This window comes from Rhinopithecus bieti, unplaced genomic scaffold (genome assembly GCF_001698545.2).
Source record: "Rhinopithecus bieti isolate Rb0 unplaced genomic scaffold, ASM169854v2 scaffold_64120, whole genome shotgun sequence".
Taxonomy (NCBI): Eukaryota; Metazoa; Chordata; class Mammalia; order Primates; family Cercopithecidae; genus Rhinopithecus; species Rhinopithecus bieti.
The window spans coordinates 352,381-373,932 of NW_016824553.1; the positions used below are offsets into that span (position 1 = coordinate 352,381).

General features: G+C 51.4%; 1 protein-coding gene across 1 annotated transcript in view; it reads right to left on the bottom strand.

Annotated features, from left to right (window-relative positions):
* Positions 1-5,215: 5,215 nt before the first annotated feature.
* Positions 5,216-21,552, bottom strand: part of ZNF282 (zinc finger protein 282) — a 31,547-nt gene continuing 15,210 nt past the window's right edge. Inside the window, exons 5-8 of the mRNA XM_017862407.1 lie at positions 21,378-21,497; positions 19,290-19,403; positions 17,957-18,070; positions 5,216-7,633 (exon numbers count right to left, since the gene is read on the bottom strand). Coding sequence (XP_017717896.1) covers positions 6,618-7,633; positions 17,957-18,070; positions 19,290-19,403; positions 21,378-21,497 — 1,364 coding nt within the window. The 3' untranslated portion in view covers positions 5,216-6,617. The remainder of the gene's footprint in view (positions 7,634-17,956; positions 18,071-19,289; positions 19,404-21,377; positions 21,498-21,552) is intronic.

Below are 21,552 nucleotides of genomic sequence, written 5' to 3' on the forward strand. Positions count from 1 at the left end.
TTTTTTTGACAGAGTTTCACTCTTGTTGCCCAGGCTAGAGTGCAATGGCATGATCTGGGCTCGCATAACCTCCACCTCCTAGCTTCAAGCTATTCTCCAGCCTCAGCCTCCCGAGTGGTTGGGATTACAGGCATGCACCACCACACCTGGCTAATTTTGTATTTGTAGTAGAGACAGGATTTCTCCATGTGGATTAGGCTGGTCTCGAACTCCTGACCTCAGGTGGTCCGCCCACCTTGGCCTCCCAAAGTGCTGGAATTACAGGTGTGAGCCACTGCACTCAGCCCAAAGGTAGTCTTTTATAACAAAGACAGTCTTATGATAAACCTATAGAAATTATCATGCTTTATTATTTGAGGGGTATATAATTATCTGAGGGGTGATGTGGATTTAAAATATGTCTAGGCCAGGCATAGTGGCTCACACCTGTAATCCCAGCACTTTGAGAGGCCAAGGCAGGAGGATCGCTTGAGCCCAGGAGCTCAAGGCTGCAATGGGTCATGATCCCACCATTGCCCTCCAGAGTGAGCAGCAGAGCGAGACCCTATCTCAAAAAATAACACATTAAATTAAATTAAATTATGTCTAAAGAAGTTTGAACAGAGGTTCCCAACCTTTGGGGTACAGTGCCAGCATCTCACGAGCAGAGTGATTCTTCTGGAAGGAAACATCTGGAACCCTTATCAGCGTGGGCTGGGGGCTGCGTATGATTCTGAACAGATATTTAGGATCTCTCATCTCAAGAATTACCAGTTTAGAGATATGCCTCCCTAGCCGGGTGCCGTGGCTCATACCTGTAATCTCAGCACTGTGGGAGGCTGAGGTGAGTAGACCACATGAGGCCAGGAGTTCGAGACCAGCCTGGCCAATATGGAAGAAACTCTATCTCTACTAAAAATACAAAAAGTAGCCGAGCTGGGTGGTGCACATCTTTAATCCCAGCTACTCAGGAGGCTGAGTCAGGAGAATCGCTTGAATCTGGGGGCAGAGGTTGCAGTGAGCCAATACCGTGCCACTGTGCTCCACCCTGGGCGACAGAGAAAGAGCCTGCCTCAGAAAGAAAGAAAAGAAAGAAAGAGAGAAAGAGAGAAAGAGAGAGAGGATATGCCTCCCTAATGACTCCCTAGGAGTCAGTGGGGGGTGGAATGACAGCCATGGCCTCCCCCAAACTGTCCTGTGCTCTTCCAAAACAGGGTTCTGGGCCTCTAGGATGCTGCTCTATTCCATGTTTTTACAGTAACAGCTGGATGGACCAATGCTGTGAAATTATAGGCACAGGCTGGCTCATCCTGAGCCTGGTATGAAGTTTCCTACTTTTCCCTTTTACTCCCTGCCAACACCCAATACCCAGGGCCCAGATGTCAGACAGCCGGTCATGGTGCCCAAATCCTTGACCATAACTGCCTTTACCTGTGTGTTTTGGGGTGTTTCTCATTTTTGGTGGTGTCTGACTTAAACCAACCTTCTCAAGACTTCCATTTCATCCTCTCTGGCCTCCTTTCAGCGCCATGCATTCCTGTTCCTGAGGAGTTCCAAAGGGGCTGCAGCTCTGTGGGGCCCAGACCACCAGCAGCTGGTCCACGGCCTCTGGCTATGCCAGTCTCCTGCCTTACAATCCCAATTCCTGTCTCCCCAGTGTGTTTCACCTTCGTCCCACATTGCCTCCTCCCTCCTTTCCCTCTGTCCCATCCAATTCATCCTCCAATCCCTGACTTCTCCATGAAGTCTCATCTCATGCTTATCGTATCAGGAGCTCCGACTCCTCCCATCAACTCTGCTGTCAAGCAAATTGTACTGCCTTAGGTTGCCAGTTTCCTCTTCATGTCTGTCGCTCAACTCCAATCACTTGTACCCCCTATGGTGCCCATCCTGGCTAGACACGTGCTAAATACTAAAGAGGTAATTAAGTGAACAAAATGCAGAGGCCAGCATCCTGAGTGTCACCATCTTTGATCAGCTCTGGGGTTAGAGCTCCCTATGGGACTCTCCTAGGGCCTGTGCTAGTGGCTGGGGTGACTCATAGCGTAGCTAAGGGGCACTAGTGCAGTAGGATCCCCCAGCCCAGGATCCAGGAAACCAGAGACTTAGCCTTGGCCATCACTAGCTCAGTATAGCTTCTATAGACCAGTATTTTCCCAACTTCTCAGTGGTATGTCCTGTGGCGAGTCTTCTGGAAGATCAGGTGTGTATTTCTCAAGCCCCCACCCTCATGTAGTTATATGCTTTCTAGTAGTGCTGTTCTCACAAATACCTTCTCTCCTATTAGACGTCGGGCTCCCAGAGGGCAAGGACTAGGTCTTACACTTCTTTGTTCCCTAATAGGTGTTCATGAAACAATAACGATGCAGCCACCCATCCACCCTCGATCTCATTCTCCTAACACCCTGCCTTCCCCTTTCCATAAAGTAAGGCACAAACTGAGGCCATGAGCATGAAGTTACCTGAGCTATCCACCCACCTCAGGATCTGTTCCACCTCTCTGAGCTTTTTGGAGCAGCAACCTTTGCAGAGCACTGCTTGTAGCCGATCATCTGGCACAGTGCTGAGGAAGGAATGCTACAATCCACATGTCCCTGTTAGAACTTCCTAGGCTGATGGGGACAGAAAGCCCAGAAAAGCATATCCTGAAATGAGGAAGGAATTTGAATGCCTGAGAAGTTGAACACAGGTCTGTAAGGACACAGATGCAGCTCTCATACTTCCAGGAAGTCTGTTGGGAAAGAGTTTCACTCTTTATTGGGTCCTCTTTTCTTTTTCTTTTTTTTTTTAACTATTCAAATTTTTATTGCAGGCATTGTGGTGTGTGTGTGTGTGTGTTTTGTTTTTTTTTTGAGACAGAGTCTCACTCTGTCACTCAGGCTGGAGTGCAGCGGCACAATCTTGGCTCACTGCAAACCCTATCTCCCGGGTTCAAGCGATTCTCCTGCCTCAGCCTCCTGAGTAGTTGTGTGCCATCACACCTGGCTAATCTTTGTGTTTTTAGTAGAGATGGAGTTTCACCATGTTGGCCAGTCTGGTCTCGAACTCCTGACCTCAAGTGATCCACCCGCCTTGGCCTCCCAAAGTGCTGGGATTACAGGCATGAGCCCCCATGTCCAGCCTGCATTGATTTTTAAATTAAAAGTCAATTTAAAAAATAGGCTGGGCTGAGCGAGATGGTTCACACCTGTAATCCCAGCACTTTGGAAGGCCGAGGTGGACGGATCACTCGAGGTCGGGAGTTACAGACCAGCCTGGCCAACATGGTGAAACCCCGTCTCTACTAAAAATACAAAAGTTAGCCGGGCATGGTGGTGGGGGCCTATAATCCCAGCTACTCCAGAGGCTGAAGCAGGAGAATCACTTGAACCCGGGAAGCGGAGGTTGCAGTGAGCTGAAATGGCACCACTGCACTCCAGCCTGGGCAACAGAGTGAGACTCCATCTAAAAAATAAATAAATAAAAGACCGAGTGCAGCAGTTCACACCTATAATCTCAGCACTTTGGGAGGCTGAGCAGAGAGGGTTGCTTGAGCTCAGGAGTTCAAGCCCAGCCTGGGCAACATAGCAAGACCCTATCTCTACAAAAAGTTAAAAAAAAAAAAAAAAGCCAGGTGTGGTGATGCATGCATGCCTATAGTCCCAGCTACTCGGGAGGCTGAGGCAACAGACTGCTTGAGCCCAGCAGTTCATGACTGCAATGAGACATGATTGAATCACTGAACTTCAGCCTGGACAACAGAGTGAAACCCCGTCTCTCTCTGTCACCCAGGCTGGAGTACAGTGCTGCCATTTCGGCTCACTGCAACCTCCACCTCCCGGGTTCAAATGATTCTCCTGCCTCAACCTCCCAAGTAGCTGGGACTACAGGCGCACGCCACCATGCCCGGGTAATTTTTTGTATTTTAGTAGAGATGGGGCTTCACTGAGTTGCCCAGGCTGGTCTCGAACTCCTGAGCTCAGGCAATCTGTCTGCCTTGGCCTCCCAAAGTGCTGGGATTACAGGCGTGAGCCACCACGCCTGGCCTTTCTGTTTTTAAAAATTGTTTCTTTATTCTAGAGACAGGGGTCTCGCTATGTTGGCAGGGTGGTCTCAAACTCCTGGTCTCAAGCAATCCTCCCACCTCAGCCTCCCAAAGCACTTGGATTACATGAATGAGCCAGCACGCCCAACCAGATTGCTTCAGCTCTGGAGGTCCAGACTACAGTAAGCCAATATTGCGCCACTGCACTCAGCCTGAATGGCAGAGCAAGACGTTGTCTCTAAATAAATACATAAACTACATTTCCTCAGAAGGAAAATAAAAATCCACCCCCAAAGCAAGGCCCCAGTCCTGCTTCAGGATGTGGACTCCAGAGTCTTCACTGAGGATCTTCACTGCCTGGGAGCCAGCAGAGGCCAACACCCTGAGTGTCACCATCTCCAATCAGTTCTGGGGATGAGGCTCACTATGGGGCTCTCCAGCAACCTGTGCCAGGGCTTGGGGCGACTCATGGTGTAGCTGAGGGGTACCTGGTGCCGTGGCATCCACCAGCCTAGGATACAGGAAAGCAGAGAGGCTTGGCTCTCACTAGTTCAGTCACTAGGCCTCCTTGGGAATCTGCCCCTTGAAGGTAAAATAAAGGGGTCAGACAGCCTCGTGCTCAGGTGTTTTTGTTTTGTTTTTGAGAGGGAGTCTCACTCTGTCACCCAGGTGGGAGTGCAGTGGTGCAATCTCAGCTCACTGCAACCTCTGCCTCCTGGGTTCAAGCGATTCTCCTGCCTCAGCTTCCTGAGTAGCTGGGATTACAGGAACGCGCCATCATGCCCGGCTAATTTTTGTATTTTTGGTAGAGACGGGGTTTCACCATTTTGGTCAGGCTGGTCTCAAATACCTGACCTCGTGATCTGCCCGCCATGGCCTCCCAAAGTGCTGGGATTACAGGTGTGAGCCACCACGCCCGGCCAGGTGTTTTAAACCCATGTCTCAACAGTGACGCCTCCCCTCTCCTCACACTCCTGGCAACCAAAAAGCATTCTGACCTTTCCATGATCTAGATTAGGAAAATCCTTTCTGCATATGCTTTTGAAAAGTGGCACACTACCCCCTCCCCCAGCAACTGATCACTGGAGGGTCCCCTTCTGCTCTAAAAACACTCTACTGAACCCTGTCTAATTTCTCATCTCAATTTGCTTTCTTAATATTTGTCTCCTTCAAAAAGCAGAATGAAGACAAAAAAAAAAATACCCCATTGAATTGGATTCCAGTTCATTGAGGCTTTACTGTAGGCAAGCTGGAGAACCCCCAGCTCTGTGAACATGCAGTCTGCAATCTGGATACCTTTTATTTAATGTCAAGAATTCCCTTTGCACGGCAAAAAGGGGTCTGAGGAAAGCAGAGCAGCGTAGATGAGGGTGAGGGCAGAAGCAGGGCGCTCACCAAAGTGGTGCTGGGTGCCGGCTACCCACTGTGCTCCGGGCTGGGAAGAATGCCAGACTCACGGCAGGGGCAGGGAAAGTCATTTTTGACACAAACAAGGGTCCTGGGGCATGCCACCCCACCCGGTGCCAGGCCATGCAAGACGCTGAAATGGAGACTGTGGCCCCTCGGGACACAGTGCCCAGAGCCATGGAGCAGGTGCACCAACGTGAAGGGGAGTTCTTTGGGTGCTTCCCGAGGCGCCTGCAGGGTATGGAGCATAGCAGGGTCTGTATCCATGTCCGTGAACACGGGCAGTAACAGATAGCACCAATTGGGAGGCCCAGGGCAGGAGAGCCTGAGGCTCAGACTCTAGCACCCACTTGCCTGGCGCTCCTGGGAAGAGACTCTTGGCTGCTCTCTCAGCAAAAGCCTCTCCTTCGCCTCTCTGCCCTGGGAAAACTGAACAAATCATCACGGTGAGGTCTGACCTGGGGCCCTAGCTGCCTCTGGGGGACCAGGCCACTGTTGTGCAGTGACAAGATGCTGCTGCACGAGATTGAGGGGCTGGGGGCGGGAGGGACAGGCTGGGGCCGAGGGGGCACCAGGAGCTCCCATGGAGGAAGAACCCTCTGGATGCACAACCTGGGGAGTTTCGTAGCCAATCTGTTCCCCGCTCCCAGGAACCCCAGGAGCTGGCCTCCCGTCGCTTCTGGTTTTGTCCGTGGGTGAGAGAGAGGAACGGAAGAGAGACCAGGAGGGCCAGGCCGGCAGCTTCCCGGGCAGTGGAGGTAGGCGGTGAGCGCGGCGGGGCCGCGCGCGCCCCTTCCCCTGTGATTGGGTGAACCGTCTCACCTGCCTCTCACTTTCCTCAGTCACCAGGAAAATCCTACCCCGCTTATCTTAGAGGGATAGGCCAAGGGTGAAATGGATAACAGATAGAAAACACTTAAAAAAGTATAAAGCGCTATTGAAACGCGAGGCAGTGTTGTCATCACGGTGTTACCCTTAGCACATCCCTCGGCCTTCGCTTTTTTTCAGGGTGTCTCCTAACCTTGGGACCTGATTTCCTGATCTCGGAAGGGCTTCGGGACTCCCTGGTGGCTTCCCCTGATGACCATCTGTGGCCCAGTGGTCCCAGGGCACCCGAGGGGGTGTGAGGGCGGTGCCCGAGGACGCTTGGCTCCCCTGGCCCTTCCCCGGCCACTGGGTCCACCCTAGAGAGGAGCTGGGCGTCCATTCAGACCAGACAGATCTGGGGGACCCCCAACCGGAGTGCAATGCCTGTTGCCGATTTCCAGACGGTGGCCAAGGACACCGGGCAGGGTGGTTGGTGCTCACACCGCCCTCGGGTCGCCTCACGGCCCACTCCGTCCGGCCCTGCCCTCCCCCAGCCGGGCCCTAGTCTCGCTCGGGTGGCGGCGGGAGTGGCCGTGGGGCGCCTGGGCCCGGGCCGCCGCTGTGCACGCGCAGGTGGTCCTTGAGCGACTCCTTGTAGCGGAAGCTCTTGCCGCACTCGCCGCACGTGTAGGGACGCTCGCCCGTGTGGATGCGCTGGTGCTTGAGCAGGTTCTGCTTGCGGATGAAGCTCTTGCCGCACAGTGCACACTGGAAAGGCCGCTCGCCCGTGTGTAGCCTCTGGTGGTTCTGCAGGTGCTCCTTGCGGCTGTAGGTCTTCTCGCACTCCGAGCACTTGTAGGGCCGCTCGCCGCGGTGCGTCATCTGGTGGCGGATGAGGCCCGAGTGGCAGTTGAAGCTCTTCTCGCACTCGGCGCACTCGTAGGGCCGCTCCTTGGTGTGGCTGCGGTGGTGGATGATGAGGCTCTTGCGCACGCCAAAGCTCTTGCCACACTCGGGGCACGAGTAGGGCTTGCTGCGGGCGCCATGCAGGAGGAGGCTCCGCCGCAGCCCGCCAGGGCAACAGCTGCCACAGCCGCCGGCCTGCCCCCGTCCCCACCTCCGCGCCGACCGCTCCCACCGCCTCCCACCGCCCCATCGCCCCCGCCGCCCCCAGTGCTGCGGTCCTCCCAACCCAGCGGCGCCTCGCTTCCGAGCCACTGCTCCCCGGAGCAGTCGCTCTGGAAGCGCGTCGGTCTAGCAGCCTCGGCTCGGGGGGCCACCGGGTTCTCGGCCACCTGCGATCGGGGGCAGGTCTCTGCGGCTGGGGCTGCGACTGTGGCTGTGGCTGCGGTGGCTGGGGCTGGGGCTGGGGCTGTGGCGGGCGTGGGGGTTTCTTCACCATCAGCAGGCTGTCACCTGGGGAGATAGGAAGAAGTAACATGCTGACAGGGGCTCTCAACCAGGACCCCACACTGCTCCCGAAGGGGGTCCAGGGAGCGTGCTATCTGAGCCTCAGTTCCACTAACTACGAGGGATTGCACAAGGTGCTGGGCCACGATCTACATGGCCCTTCGACCTTCCCGAAGCCCCCCTGCTGTGGAGCCCAGAAACGGGTCAAGCAGGTGGCACACGGCAAGGACAGGAAGTCTCTCCAGAACGCTGAGGACTAAGGGGTAGGGGACCTGCTGTCCAGAAATCATTTTGGAAGATAGAATTGCTCAGAAAAAAACAAGACTTACTTGCAGTCTGATGGACGATTTTTTTGTTTGTTTTTCCAGACAGGGTCTGGCTCTGTCGCCCAGGCTGTAGTGCACTGGAGAGATCATGGCTCACTGCAGCCTTGGCCTCCTGGGCTCAAGTGATCCTCCCACCTCAGCCTCCCAAGGAGCTGGGACCATAAGCATGCGCCACCAGGCCCAGCTAATTAAAAAAACAATTTTTTTCCGCCAGGCGCAGTGGCTCATGCCTATAATCCCAGCATTTTGGGAGACCAAGGTGGGCGGATCACCTGAGTTTGGGAGTTGGAGACCAGCCTGACCAACATGGAGAAACCTCGTCTCTACTAAAAATACGAAATTAGCTGGGAGTGGTGGCGCATGCATGTAATCCCAGCTGAGGCTGAGGCAGGAGAAACGCTTGAAGCAGGGAGGCGGAGGTTGCTCTGAGCCCAGATCTTTCCATTGCACTCCAGCCTGGGCAACAAGAGTGAAACTCCATCTCTCAAAAAAGTAAATAAATAAAATAAAATAAAATAAAAATTTAAAAGGCCAGGCACGGTGACTCACACCTGTAATCCCAGCACTTTGGGAGGCTGAGGGGGGTGGATCACGAGGTCAAGAAATCGAGACCATCCTGGCCAATATGGCGAAATGCCGTCTCTACTAAAAATACAAAAATTAGCTGGGTGTGGTGGTACACACCTGTAGTCCCAGCTACTTGGGAGGCTGAGGCAGGAGAATCACTTGAATCCAGGAGGCAGAGGTTGCAGTGAGCTGAGATACCGCCACTGCACTCCAGCCCAGTGACAGAGCAAGACTCTGTCTCAAAAAAAAAATAAAATAAAATAAAATAAGAAATACAATTTTTTTTTGTTCTTGAGACAGGGTCTCACTATGTTGCCCAGGCTGGTCTCCAACTCCTGGGATCAAGCAATCCTCCCACCTTGGCCTCCCAAAGTGCTGGAATTACAGATGTGAGCCAGCACAGATACTGACAATGCTCACTTTTATCTCAGAACAATCTCTCAATGGGAAGGAAAGAATTTTATCCAAGGTGAAAACCATCTAGAGACCCACAGAATGGAATGCAGGGAGCTGGAAACATAAGCATCAGACAGGTTGGCAATCATGTTTCCACTAAGCATGTGGGGCATCTGATTTGGGCAGGTGTGGGCACCTGACCCACCTGGACCTTGGCAGCACAGTGACAGGCCCTCCTTGCACCCATGGCAGTGGCCGCCCAGCCTACCACCCCAGGAGACGCGGTTCTTACCCCCTTTCCTCCCAGTGCACAGTTCTTGTGCCTTGGGGTGCAGTGGGAGACAAAGCCCAGGCTCTGAGTATCAGAATGGTGACATCAGGCCCAGTCCTTCCCCCTCCCACCACTCCCCACCCAGTGGTTCTTATGCCTCACGCTCCATCACCTCCCTGGTCTTCCGTTTGAATTCCTTTCTCCCTAGAGGAGCCCTGCTCCCCAATTTAGGGGAAGGCTGTGGAAGAGCTCTGAAGAAAGGGACTGCCTCCCACCTCTTCTCGGCATCCTTTTCTCTTCTCCGTGCTCACACCCCTCTGCCTAGGGCCCAACTGCTCCCCGGAGGCCGCTTCTCAGGCCACATCTGCCATGTTTCCATCCAGCCCTCCTGTATTCATTGGTGTTTGACTGAGATCTGTCCTTATATGATACTATTAAATAGACTGGGCCCGCCCTCCCTCTCTGTCTCAATCAAAATTGACCTGGCAGAGAACCATCTCTGCAGGACACTGGCCAGGTGCAGAGGCCAAAAGAATTCTCTTCATCTCAGTGCAGGATGCCTGGGAAAGGTCATCCCAGCTCCAGAGCATCCTGGGAGATCACTGTGGCCTCTGTGGCCATGGCATTGAGGGTCTTTGCTTCTCTGTCTACCCAGTCCTGCTACTCTCACTCCTTCCCAGGTGTTATTCCTAGAGGACTTGCAAAGAAACCAGATGCACATAAACTCCCAGGGGCTGTCTCCCAGGAAGCCAACCTAAGACAGTCCTACTCTGACCATTCTTCCAACCCAGTGTAAGCCTCAATCCACATTCTCACCATCCCGCCATGCCCTCCACCTCCAACCTTTTTCTGTCTTCCTGACCCAACTTGGCTCTCCAGGCCCGGCAGCCCAGGCACTTGCTAGGGCACTGTGATTGCCTTTGCTCCTCTGTTGTGCTTGCCTGGAGAACTCCAGTCCTGTGACTGCACTCAGGCAGCTGAAAAACTGCACAAGCTGGTCAGGCACAGTGGCTCATGCCCATAATCCTGACACATTGAGAGGCCAAGGCAGGAGGATTGCTTGAGCCCAGGAGTTTGAGACCAGCCTAGGCAACCTAGGGAGACCCTATCTCTACAAAAAAAAATTTAAAAATTAGGCACTGTGACACACGCCTATGGTCCCAGCTACTCAGAAGACTGATGCGAGAAGATTAAACCTGGGAGGTTGAGGCTGCGGTGAGCCGTGATCATGCCACTGTACTCCAGCCTGGGTGACAGAGTGAAACCCTGTCTCAAAAAAAATAAATAAATAAAAATAAAAACCCTTGAGGGGCCTCCACACAGCCCCGCATCCTGGCCCACATCTCTAGTGGGTTTTACTTTTCCATTCTGAAACGATGACATCATCCTTCCTCCTCTACCCCACCCCACCCCCACCCCCTGCCCCATGCATGGCCATGAGGGCTTTTCCTTTCCAGTCACTGGCTGGTAAGTGATTCCCATGAAAGCATGTCACCTAGTTATGGTCAGTGGGGTATGGGAAGTTTGATGGGAGGCTTCTGGAAGGATTTCCTCACTCCTTAGAGTGTGCAGGAAAAGATGGGCTTTCCTGTGCACTCATGTCTGGATGTGATGCTTGGGACAGCTACAGCTGCCATGCTACCAGCCTGGGCATGAAGCCACATCGAGGATGGTCAGGCAAGGAGTTGGAAAGAACCTGGGTCCTTAAAAACATGCTGAGTCTTTGAATCAACTAAGCCTGAACCTGACCTACCTTAGGACTTCTAGTTACGTAAGAGAAGACATTTCTTTATTATTTAAGGCAGTTTGAATCAGGGTTCTAAAGTAGTTGGGAGCATCTGACCTGAGACAATGATCTAGTTATCTCCCACCTTAAAAGAACCCCTTCCCGGCCAGGCGCGGTGGCTCAAGCCTGTAATCCCAGCACTTCTTTGGCCGAGACAGGCTGATCCACAAGGTCAGGAGACGAGGGACCATCCTGGCTAATTACGGTGAACCCTTTCTCTACTAAGAACACAAAAAAACTAGCCGGGCGACGAGGCGGGCGCCTGTCAGGTCCCAGTACTTGTGATCGGAGCCGGAGGGAGTAATGCGTTTAAACCTGGAGGCTGAGCTTGCAGTGAGCTGAGATCTGGCCACGCACTCCAGGGCCTGGCGACAGAGGCCAGGGCTCTGTCTCAAAAAAAAAAAAAAAAAAACAAAAACAAAAAAACAAAAAAAAACCCTCCCTAGACCTGCATGGCCCCTGCCCCAGCTCCTCACATGTCATTTCCATTCCTTTTCATAGCAAGACTCATCGAGAGTCACTGTGCTTGCCCTTACCACTTCTTCACCTCCCATTTTTTTAAATGATTCCAATCAGGCATGCACCCTTGCCATTCCACTGAAAACTTTTCGTTTTGAGACCAAGTCTTGTTCTGTTGCCAAGGCTGGAGTGCAGTGACACAATCTCTGCTCACTGCAACCTCCACCTCCCAGGTTCAAGCAATTCTCCTGCCTCAGCCTCCCAAGTAGCTGGGATTACAGGTGCCTGCCACCATGCCCGGCTAATTTTTGTATTTTTATAGAGACAGGGTCTCTCCATGTTGGCCAGGCTGGTCTCGAACTCCCGACCTCAAATGATCCACCTGCCTCGGCCTCCCAAAGTGCTGAAATTACAGGTGTGAGCACCACACCCAAAAACTTTTGTCACAATCACCAACAATTTCCAACCTGCCAAATCCACCAGCCTCTTCCCTGTCCTGCATATGTAACCATTCATGGGTGTCTGACGTAGTTAACCCTCCAAGAGATTCTCTTCTCCCAGCCTCTGTAACACCTTGCTCCTCTGGCTGGGGAGGAGCCCATCTTTTCCTGCACACTCTAAGGAGTGAGGAAATCCTTCCAGAAGCCTCCCATCAAACTTCCCATACCCCAGAGCTCTGCCAGGCTCAGAGCTAAGATCTCTTTAATTCTTTGTTTACACTGTCCCTAGAACTTATACAGTCCTCAACAACCTAAGTGTAATAACTTGACTGGCCTTTGTCCCCGGTTCCTGGGAAGGAGCCTCTAAATCTTTGGGTTTCCTGAGTGACAGGGGTGTCTTTGTTATTCATGGTGGTCTCTTAGAGAGTTTAAGCTAAGGAGATGACAAAGGATGGGGCTGCCATGCCAAAAAGACCAAGCACGTGATTAAAGGGTTAGGGTTTGAGGCCCAACCTCCGGGGAGGGAAAGGGGCTGGAGACTGAGCTGAATCATGGCTTAATGAGTCAATCAATCATGCCTATATAAAGAAGCTCCAACAGGAACTTGGAACGCCACAGTTCAGTGAACTTCCCTGGTTGGCAATGCTCTGCATATTTTCACACATTGACATGCTGGGAGGGTGACACATCCTGACTCCACAGGGAGGGAACAATGGAAACTTCATGCTTAGGACCATCCCAGACCTTGCCTTATGAGTCTCCTTTTGGCTAGTTCTGATTTGAAACCTTTTGCTGTAATAAAACTATAATTATATATATAGCACTTTCCTGAGTTCTATGAGCCATTCTAGCAAATTATGAGGGGGTGATGGGAAACCCAGAATTTGTAGCCAGCTGGTCAGAAGTGAGGGTGGCCTAGAATCCCCAAATTTACGGCTGGTATCTGAAGAGAGAACAGTCTTGTGGAGGCCTAAGCCCTCAACCTGTGAGGTTTGGCCAACTCCAGGTCGCTGATGTTGGAAGTCACTGCAACCTGTAACTCCCAAATCAGTCTACCCCCAAGCTCTCTCTTAAACTTCAGACTCCTATATTCACCTACTTCATCTGCTACTTGAGTGTCACCTCAAATTTTAATAGGTCCAAACTAGAACTCTTGACTCCAAACTAGAACCAGCAACACAGGTTCTTTTCCAGGGCTTGGCACTTGAGCAAACAGCACTACCGTTCACTCACTTCTGTAGGACCCAGACGCAGGAGTCATTCTTGATTCCACAGGCCCCACAAGCAACCCATGAGTGACACTCTCAAAGTGCATCTGAATCTGTCCTTTCTCTCCCTGTGCACTGCTGCTACCGCAGCTCTGACCACCTGCATCTCCCCACCTGGTGTGCATCAAATGCATGAGCCTCAGACATGGCTCTGCACCCCACTCCAATCCATTCCTGAAACTTATAAAAATGTAAACCAGATCATGTCCGATTTCATACCCTTTATTAGTCTCTCTCTTTCTTTCTTTTTTTTTTTTTCTTTGAGACAGGGTCTCGCTCTGTTGCCTAGGCTGGAATGCAGTGGCATGATGATCTCTGCTCACTGAAACCTCCGTCTGCTGGGTTCAAGGGATTCTCATGCCCCAGCCTCCCGAGCAGCTGGGATTACAGGTGCCCGCCATGACACCTGGCCTAGTCTCCTTTCTTATAAGAATAAAATCCAAACTCTACCTTGGCCCATAGGTCATACATGCTCAGGTGCCTCAGTCTACGGCTCCATTCTCCTCCCCAAAGCCTCCATGGCCTCTGCCCTCACTTCCCTCTTCTTGGTCTTCAATTACCCCCGCAGCCCCATGGCCGGCTCCTTCCCACTGCCAAGGGCACACTCAGTCAGGCACCGCTTCCCCTTGGAGGTCTTTCCTGACCACTCTGCCCTTGCTCTGCCTCATGTCTGCACTCCTTCCTGTTCTCCCTGCCATTGTTCTCAGAGCATTGCTGCACCCTGGCTTTACCTTGCCTGCTTGCTGGCCTGCTTATTCATCCTCTTTCCACAAAGGGTCTTTCTTCACTGCCAATTATTTTTTTCTTTTTTTTTTTTGAGACAGAGTCTCACTCTGCCACCCAGGCTGTAGTGCAGGGGTGCAATCTTGCTCACTGCAACCTCCGCCTCCCGGGTTCAAGCAATTCTTCTGCCTCAGCCTCCCAAGTAGCTGGGGTTACAGGTGCCCACCACCACGCCTGGCTAGTTTTCTTTTTGTATTTTTAGTAGAGACGGAGTTTCACCATGTTGGCCAGGCTAATCTCAAACTCCTGACCTCAGGTGATCCACCTGCCTCGGCCTCCCAAAGTGCCGGATTACAGGCCTAAGCCACCACACCTGGCCCTTCACTGCCGATTCTAAGTGCTTACAATATTGTGTAACACATGGCAGGCACTAAGTAAATACTTGCTAAAAAAAAAATAGAAACTATGAAAGGTTGGAACCACTGTTTTAACCCAATGCAGTGAATAATGCAGGAATTTCAAGAGGGTGCTTTCATGTCATATTCTGTGGGTGTTGGCATCTGGGAATGGTGGCCCGGCTTCCGGATCCTGACCACCTCTCACTCCGGAAGCACCTGTTAGCCACTGGACTCCAGAGTCCTAGCTACGCTTCCTGCTTCAGTGGAGGCAATGATGCACGTTAACTTTGGGCAAACTGAATCTTCTTCTTGTCTTACACTAACTGGCTGAGAGCAGTCTCAGTACACACTCATTAATAAATAAATTCAGGAGGCCCTTTTACAAGAATGTAATATCCAATTGGGTTGAGGTCTGCCTTTGAGTCAAACGGATACCAGTTCTTTCCCTCTTACATATCCCAGGGCTGGAGAAGGAAGTTGGCAGGGACAGGTATCCCGTGTCTGCACTGTGTTCTCTACCCCGACTCTTCTCCCCTCCATCCCCTTTCCAGAAGACTCTTCCACGTAATAGCATGTCTACCATCTGGCTGTCCCTGGCAACCATAGTACTAGGTTGGTTTTTTTTTTTTTTTTTTTTTTTTGAGACAGAGTCTCGCTCTGTCGCCCGGACTGGAGTGCAGTGGCCCAATCTCAGCTCACTGCAAGCTCCGCCTCCCGGGTTTGCGCCATTCTCCCGCCTCAGCCTCCCGAGTAGCTGGGACTACAGGCGCCCGCCACCTCGCCCGGCTAGTTTTGTATTTTAGTAGAGACGGGGTTTCACTGTTAGCCAGGATGGTCTCGATCTCCTGACCTCGTGATCCGCCCGTCTCGGCCTCCCAAAGTGCTGGGATTACAGGCTTGAGCCACCACGCCCGGCCTAGGTTGGTTTTAAACCTCAAAGAAACCACAGATGAGATGCCAGTGTCAAATTCCAACACTGATAAATAGGAAGCAGGCTCACTTTGGGAGAAAGAACAGAGGTTTTGGGAAGAGGCTATCGTGACTAGGAAGGCAAGAGAACCATTTCCAGATACTCCTATCTTCCAAATTCTGTGCATTTCCTCCCAAATGTTAGGGTTCAAAGGTCTCTCAAATATAAAATAACATAGGCTGGGCCTGGTGGCTCCTGCCTGTAATCCCAGAGCTTTGGGAGGCCCAGGTGGGAGGACTGCTTGGGGCCAGAAGTTCAGACCAGCGTGGGTAATACAGCAAGACCCTATCTCTACAAAACATTTTAAAAAATTAGTGAGGCACAGTGGTGCATGCCTGTAGTCCCAGCTATTTGGGAGGCTGAGGCAGGAGCATCGCTTGAGCCCAGGAGATCGAGGCTGCAGTGAGCCACGATCATACCACTGCACTCCAGCCTGAGCAGCAGAGTGAGACCCTGTCTTTAAAGAAACAAAAAAAAGGTAAAACAACACGAGGCAAATCATTCTATGATATCCAAACTTAAGGAGGAAAATGGTTGGGTCCTTTGCAAATCCTTGCAAATTCTCCATGGGCCTTCCTAGACTGCTTTCCCCACAGTACAGGTCCCCAAGAACAGGCTCCTCGAGGCCCACATGCTCCTAGCCAACTGGGAAGAATCAGAAGATAGCATTGAGGGATAAGGAAGGGTTTGGGCAGAATTTGCTGGCCCCAGGTCAGATGCACTAGTTCCTATGCCTTCAGGGCCAGAGCTAGCAATGGTAGCCTACAGCTGTGGGGGAAGAGGTGGAGTTGGCTTTCTTCCAGTACTCACCACCAGTGTCCTGGCTTCCCCCATCTCATCCCACCAAGCCAGCAGTTATAAAGAGGACCGCTTTCAATTCTATTTGAAATAAGGACATACATTGTTCCTATCTCGTTCCTGCCAATTCCTCCAGGCCCACACTGGTTCTTCTAGAACTAAGTTTGTCTTATAGAGAGTGTGAATGGCTGTTCAGAACCAGAAACAACCCATGTCCTCCGCTCTTATGTGGAGTTTAAGCTCTTTCAAGATGTCAGCTCTGGGCACAGTGGCTCATGTCTGTAATCCCGGCACTTTGAGAGGCCAAGGCAGGAGGATCACCTGAGGTCAGGAGTTCGAGACCAGCCTGGCCAACATGGTGCAACCCCGTCTCTACTAAAAATACAAAAATTAGCCGGGCATGGTGGCGGGTGCCTGTAATCCCAGCTACCGGGGAGGCTGAGGCGGAAGAATTGCTTGAACCCGGTAGGCGGAGGTTGCAGTGAGCCGAGATTGCACCACTACACTCCAGCCTGGGCGACAGAGCGAGAGACTATCTCAAAAAAAAAAAAAAAAAAAAAAGATGTCAGGAATATGGACAGGGAACACACATTCAGCTATTCTGTTAACACTTCGACCAGCCAAAAGACACTAGGTCAGCCATGTTGAGGGCAAGAGGATGGTACTGGGTTTTAGCGAGGAATATTAGCCTGAGCTAAGAGTGTTCAGTAATCCATAAACATATGCTTAGGGTCATAGATTAATAAGCAGAGCTTCAGAAAGACCCAAGAGACCCAAGTCTGGTGAGACATTCGGTTCCATAACTGTTGGGGAAAACAATCTTCCCTTTCTCTTTGAGCTTCAGTGTGTTCATCAGTTACTCAGGGATGGTAGCTCAGGGATGCCTGGGGTACTTCAGCTACTATTGTTTGGTTTTTTTGAGACAGGATCTCGCTCTCGCCCAGGCTGGAGTGCAGTGGTGCAAGCATGGCTCATTGCAGCCATGACCTCCCAGGCTCAAGCGATCCTCTCACCTCAGCCTCCAGAGTAGCTGGGACCACAGGCATAAGTCACCACACCTGGCTAATTAATTAATTTTTTTGTAGACTCTGTGGGTCTCACGATGTTGCCCAGGCTAGTTTCAAACTCCTGAGCTCAAGAGATCCTTCTGCCTTAGCCTCCCAAAATGCTGGGATCTTAGGTATGAGCCACCATGAGCAGGCAGGCTAGTGTCTTCCAGCATGTGAGCCACCTGCTGCTGTCAACTGCCTCAGGCACACTGGCTCAGCTCTCTCCCGTCCCCTCTCCCTTCCTCCCCTCCCTGCCATGAAGGGTTAAATTGTGCCCTCCCCCTCACCCTGCCAAGTACGTTGAAGTCCTAACCCCCAGGACTTCAGAATGCGACCTTATTTGGAAACAGGGTCATTGCAGACGTAGTTAGTTAAGATGAGGTCATACTAGAGTAGGGTGGCCCTGATCCAATATGACTGGTATCTTTATAAGATGGCATGTGAGGACAGACACAAGGGAACGCCATGTGACAAGAGAGGCTTGGAGCAACGCATCTACAAGCCAAGGAGCGCCAGAGGTTGCCAGCACCCACCAGAAGCTGGGAGAGGCGAGGGAGGAATTCCCTACAGACTTCAGAGGGAGCAAGGCCCAGCCCACCCCTTGATGTTGGACTTTCAACCTGTGGAACTGTGAGAGAATAAATTTCTATTGTTTAAGCTGCCCAGCCTGTGGTACCCTGTTATGACAGCCCCAGGGAACCAATACAATATCACACTCCAAAAAGAATGGGGGCGCTTTGGTGCAGAACTTTGAAAGGCTGCCATCGACAGAACATCGCCCTAAGAGGGGTGAGCTGAGAAGAGCAGCAGCCTTCCTCCAGGCCTCAGCTGTACAGCTCCAGAGGAGAAACCCCGGGGCCCAGGTAGGCACTACTCACTAGGGCCAGTGTCTAATCCAAGCTCTCCATCCATTGAGTCACGTGGTCCCCATGGGTATGGCTGCTCCTCCTGCTTGATCCATGACAAAATGTCATGCGCTGAGATGAGAGACTCTGTTGTCATGGAAAGAAGGCAGTCTTAGATTTTGTTCATTTCCACTCAGCCTCCCATCAAAGGTCTCAAAACCATCCCACGCGGCGGCTGCAGCCTGCAGGGCATGTTTTGGTATCGGTGTTGCATTTCCAGGCCATCCTCCTTACCCTCGTAAGCCCCTTCCTAAAGGGACTCTCTCTGCTCACTGCATTTCAAGTTGGCCAGAAAGAGGCTTAGCCCAAGGTCTGTGCAGTGGAGGCCAAGGATTAAAACCCAGACCTCCCAGCTCTACTGCTTAGCCCCAGAGGAACTCATAGGGCCAGGACAGGCCAGAAAAAGCCCCAGATAATGGCCCACAGGGCCATAGCTAACGGGTATGACTTAGAAATCAGCGATGGCAGAGGCTGCAACCAGAGGTCACTGATAAGAACCACAGTGAAGCAGGAAGGCCCTGTTTTCCCTCTGCCCTGGGTCCCCTCAATTTCTGTTGTGAAGGTGACAAAGCACAAGGAATCCTGGATTCAACTTCTCATCTTCTCTCCCTGGGACGGTGGGTAGGATGAGACTTGTGTCCTAACTACCAGGCGATGACACTGGACTTAGCTCTGCAAACACACGGACACACACATAGGTCGTGGGCAGGTGGGGCTTCTATTGTTCTTTTATGCCTCCCTGAATGCCTAGACCCTCCCTACAAGTTTCTTGGGAAACTTCTAACTAGTATTCACTCAAGAGAAATTCCAGAAAATGTAAACGATTTTCTGACACAGAACTATACGCAGCTTTCAGATGCTTTTGGTAGTTTTATTGTTCAAAATCAGTGCTGAATAGCTGGACGCGGTGGCTCATGCCCGTAATCCCAGCGCTTTGGGAGGCTGAGGCGGGCAGATCATTTGAGGCCAGGAGTTCAAGACCAGCCTGACCAACATGGTGGAACCCCATCTCTACTAAAAATACAAAAAATGAGCTGGGTGTAGTGGCACATGCCTGTAATCTCAGCTACTCAGGAGGCTGAGGCAGGAGAATTGCTTAAACCCGGGAAACAGAGGTTGCGGTGAGCTGAGATCACACCACTGCACTCCAGCCTGAACAACAGAGCAAGACTCCACCTCAAAAAACAAAAAATCAGTGCTGAAGTAATTTTAGTATCAGTTGCATAGACACAATAAATTATTAATTTAATAATTCCTTTGGAAAAGCGCTGGTTGCCCTCAATATTCATTCTGGCCTTGTTCTCACCTGAATTGGGATCCGTGGGAATATCTCTGTCTGCCAAATCCTGCTGATCCCACACGCACTGATGCTCCTCCTGTTTAATCCGGGACAAGAGGTCCTGGGCAGAAATTGGGGAGTCTACTCTCGGGAACAAGAGTGGCAAAGGTGTTAGAAGATGAGAAATTGACTGCAAGTTTGTGTTTTGAGTAAATCTCTGATTTCATGCAATTATCTCTTTCCCCTAAACATCAGGTACAATTACATAAGTCTCATTAACTAAAGGTTGAAGTCCACTTGGCCCCAATTAACGGAGCTTTTGCTGCAAATAAGAGGATGCTGTAGGGGAGTGACATTACGGTCTCTAAGAAAGAGTCTTTCTGTGCTGCAGGAACTTAAATCTCCTTAGAATAAGGTTCCTATTGCTGGGCGTGGTGGCTGACGCCTTTAGTCCCAGCACTTTGGGAGGCCGAGGCAGGTGGATCACGGGGTCAGGAGATCGAGACCATCCTGGCTAACACAGTGAAACCCCGTCTCTACTAAAATACAAAAAATTAGCCGGGCGTGGTGGCGGGGACCTGTAGTCCCAGCTACTCAGGAGGCTGAGGCAGGAGAATGGCGTGAACCCAGGAGGCGGAGCTTGCAGTGAGCCGAGATCGCGCCACTGCACTCCAGCCTGGGCGACAGAGCGAGACTCTGTCTCTACAACAACAACAAAAAATTAAAAAATTTTTAAAAAAAGATTAAGGTTCCTATTCTGGTGCTGAGACCACCATGGAAAGCGGTATTTCCTCTGGAAAGATGACAACTTCCAGAAAGCCTTTTTTTTAAATTATATATTGACAGATTATAGTGGTATATATTTATAGGGTATAAAGTAATGTTACGAGAAGCCTTTAAAGCTGTTGAATGGGATTTTTCTAAGATGTAAGAAAAAGACCTTATATTTTCTTTCTTCTACAGAGTCTCAAACCTAATTTAGCCTTATTGCCTTCTTATCTCTTAAAGATCTCCTTAAAGATCCTAATACTGTGATGCTTTCAAGGGTCATGCCTGATGACAAGTGAACAGGCTTTCCTCTACCCAGATACTGTGAGCACTTACCTATGGGTGTGAGGCTCTGACTAAGGGGGGATGAGGTTTGTGGAGCTCTAACCTGTGAATAAGTAAAGGGCTACAGTATGTTAATATGTCTCATGATTGTTGATTTTATGTGTCAACTTGGCTTGGTCATGGTACCCAGATATTTGGTCAAACATTATTTAGCTGTTTCTATGAAGGTATTTTTTAGATGAGATTTGAACATGTAAGTCAGCAGACTGGAGTCAAGCAGACTGCCCTCTATGATGTGGGCGGGCCTCATCAACCAGCTGAAGGCCTAAGGAAAAACACAGACCTCCCCCAAGGAAGAGGCAATTCTGCCCGCAGGCTGGAGCAGCCGCATCAGCGCTTCCTCGGGTCTCTAACCTGCTGGCCTGCCCTGTACATTTTGGACTTGCCAGCCTCCACAATCACAAGCCAATTCCTTAAAATAAAATCAATCTCTCTTTTACACACACACCCTTACGGGTCCTGCTTCTCTGGAGAACTCTGATTGATACATACCTCTGCTCTAACAGAGTTCTCACCTACGACAGAGTCCAGCTGCAATGCCAGCTAAGGGGAGGTCCCTCACAGGACCGCAGGTATGTGGGTGCCTGGCACAGAGGCAGCAGCCCATAAACACTTGTCTAAAACAATGAAAGGCCTTCCTGGTCAGGGAACAACAGGTCTTCCTGACCTGCCTGCTTCCCACCCATGAAGCCTTACACTTAGTACTTCTGCCAGGATATTGTTTCTCAAGGGGAAGATGGAATAGTTAAAAACAGATAATATGAGGAAGAGAGGAAACAGAACACGCTGAGCCCAGGTGTGCCAGCAAATTGTCAATGCTGTTTGCCACGTCTGTGTCCCCTGGAGGAATCCTGGCTCAGCCCAGACCTGGATGCACAGCCCTTCCATTTCGAGCTCAGCCCTCTGGCCTGGCACACGCGACAGCTAACTCTGGGGTCTGGCAGACCATGCTAACCCTCTCCCCTCCCCTCTCTGGTGTGGACGGCTGCTTGGCTCACTCACCGGTAATGGATTCCGTGGGGATGGCTCTTTCCTCCAGGCCCCGCTGGCCCCGGACACACAGGGCGTCCTCACGCTTCACCTGGGAAGACGCATCCTGCGCAGGCACCAGGGGCTCTGCTCCTGGGGACAGAGAATCACATTGCTTTGTGTCTTTTTTTCCACAGGCACCATGAGC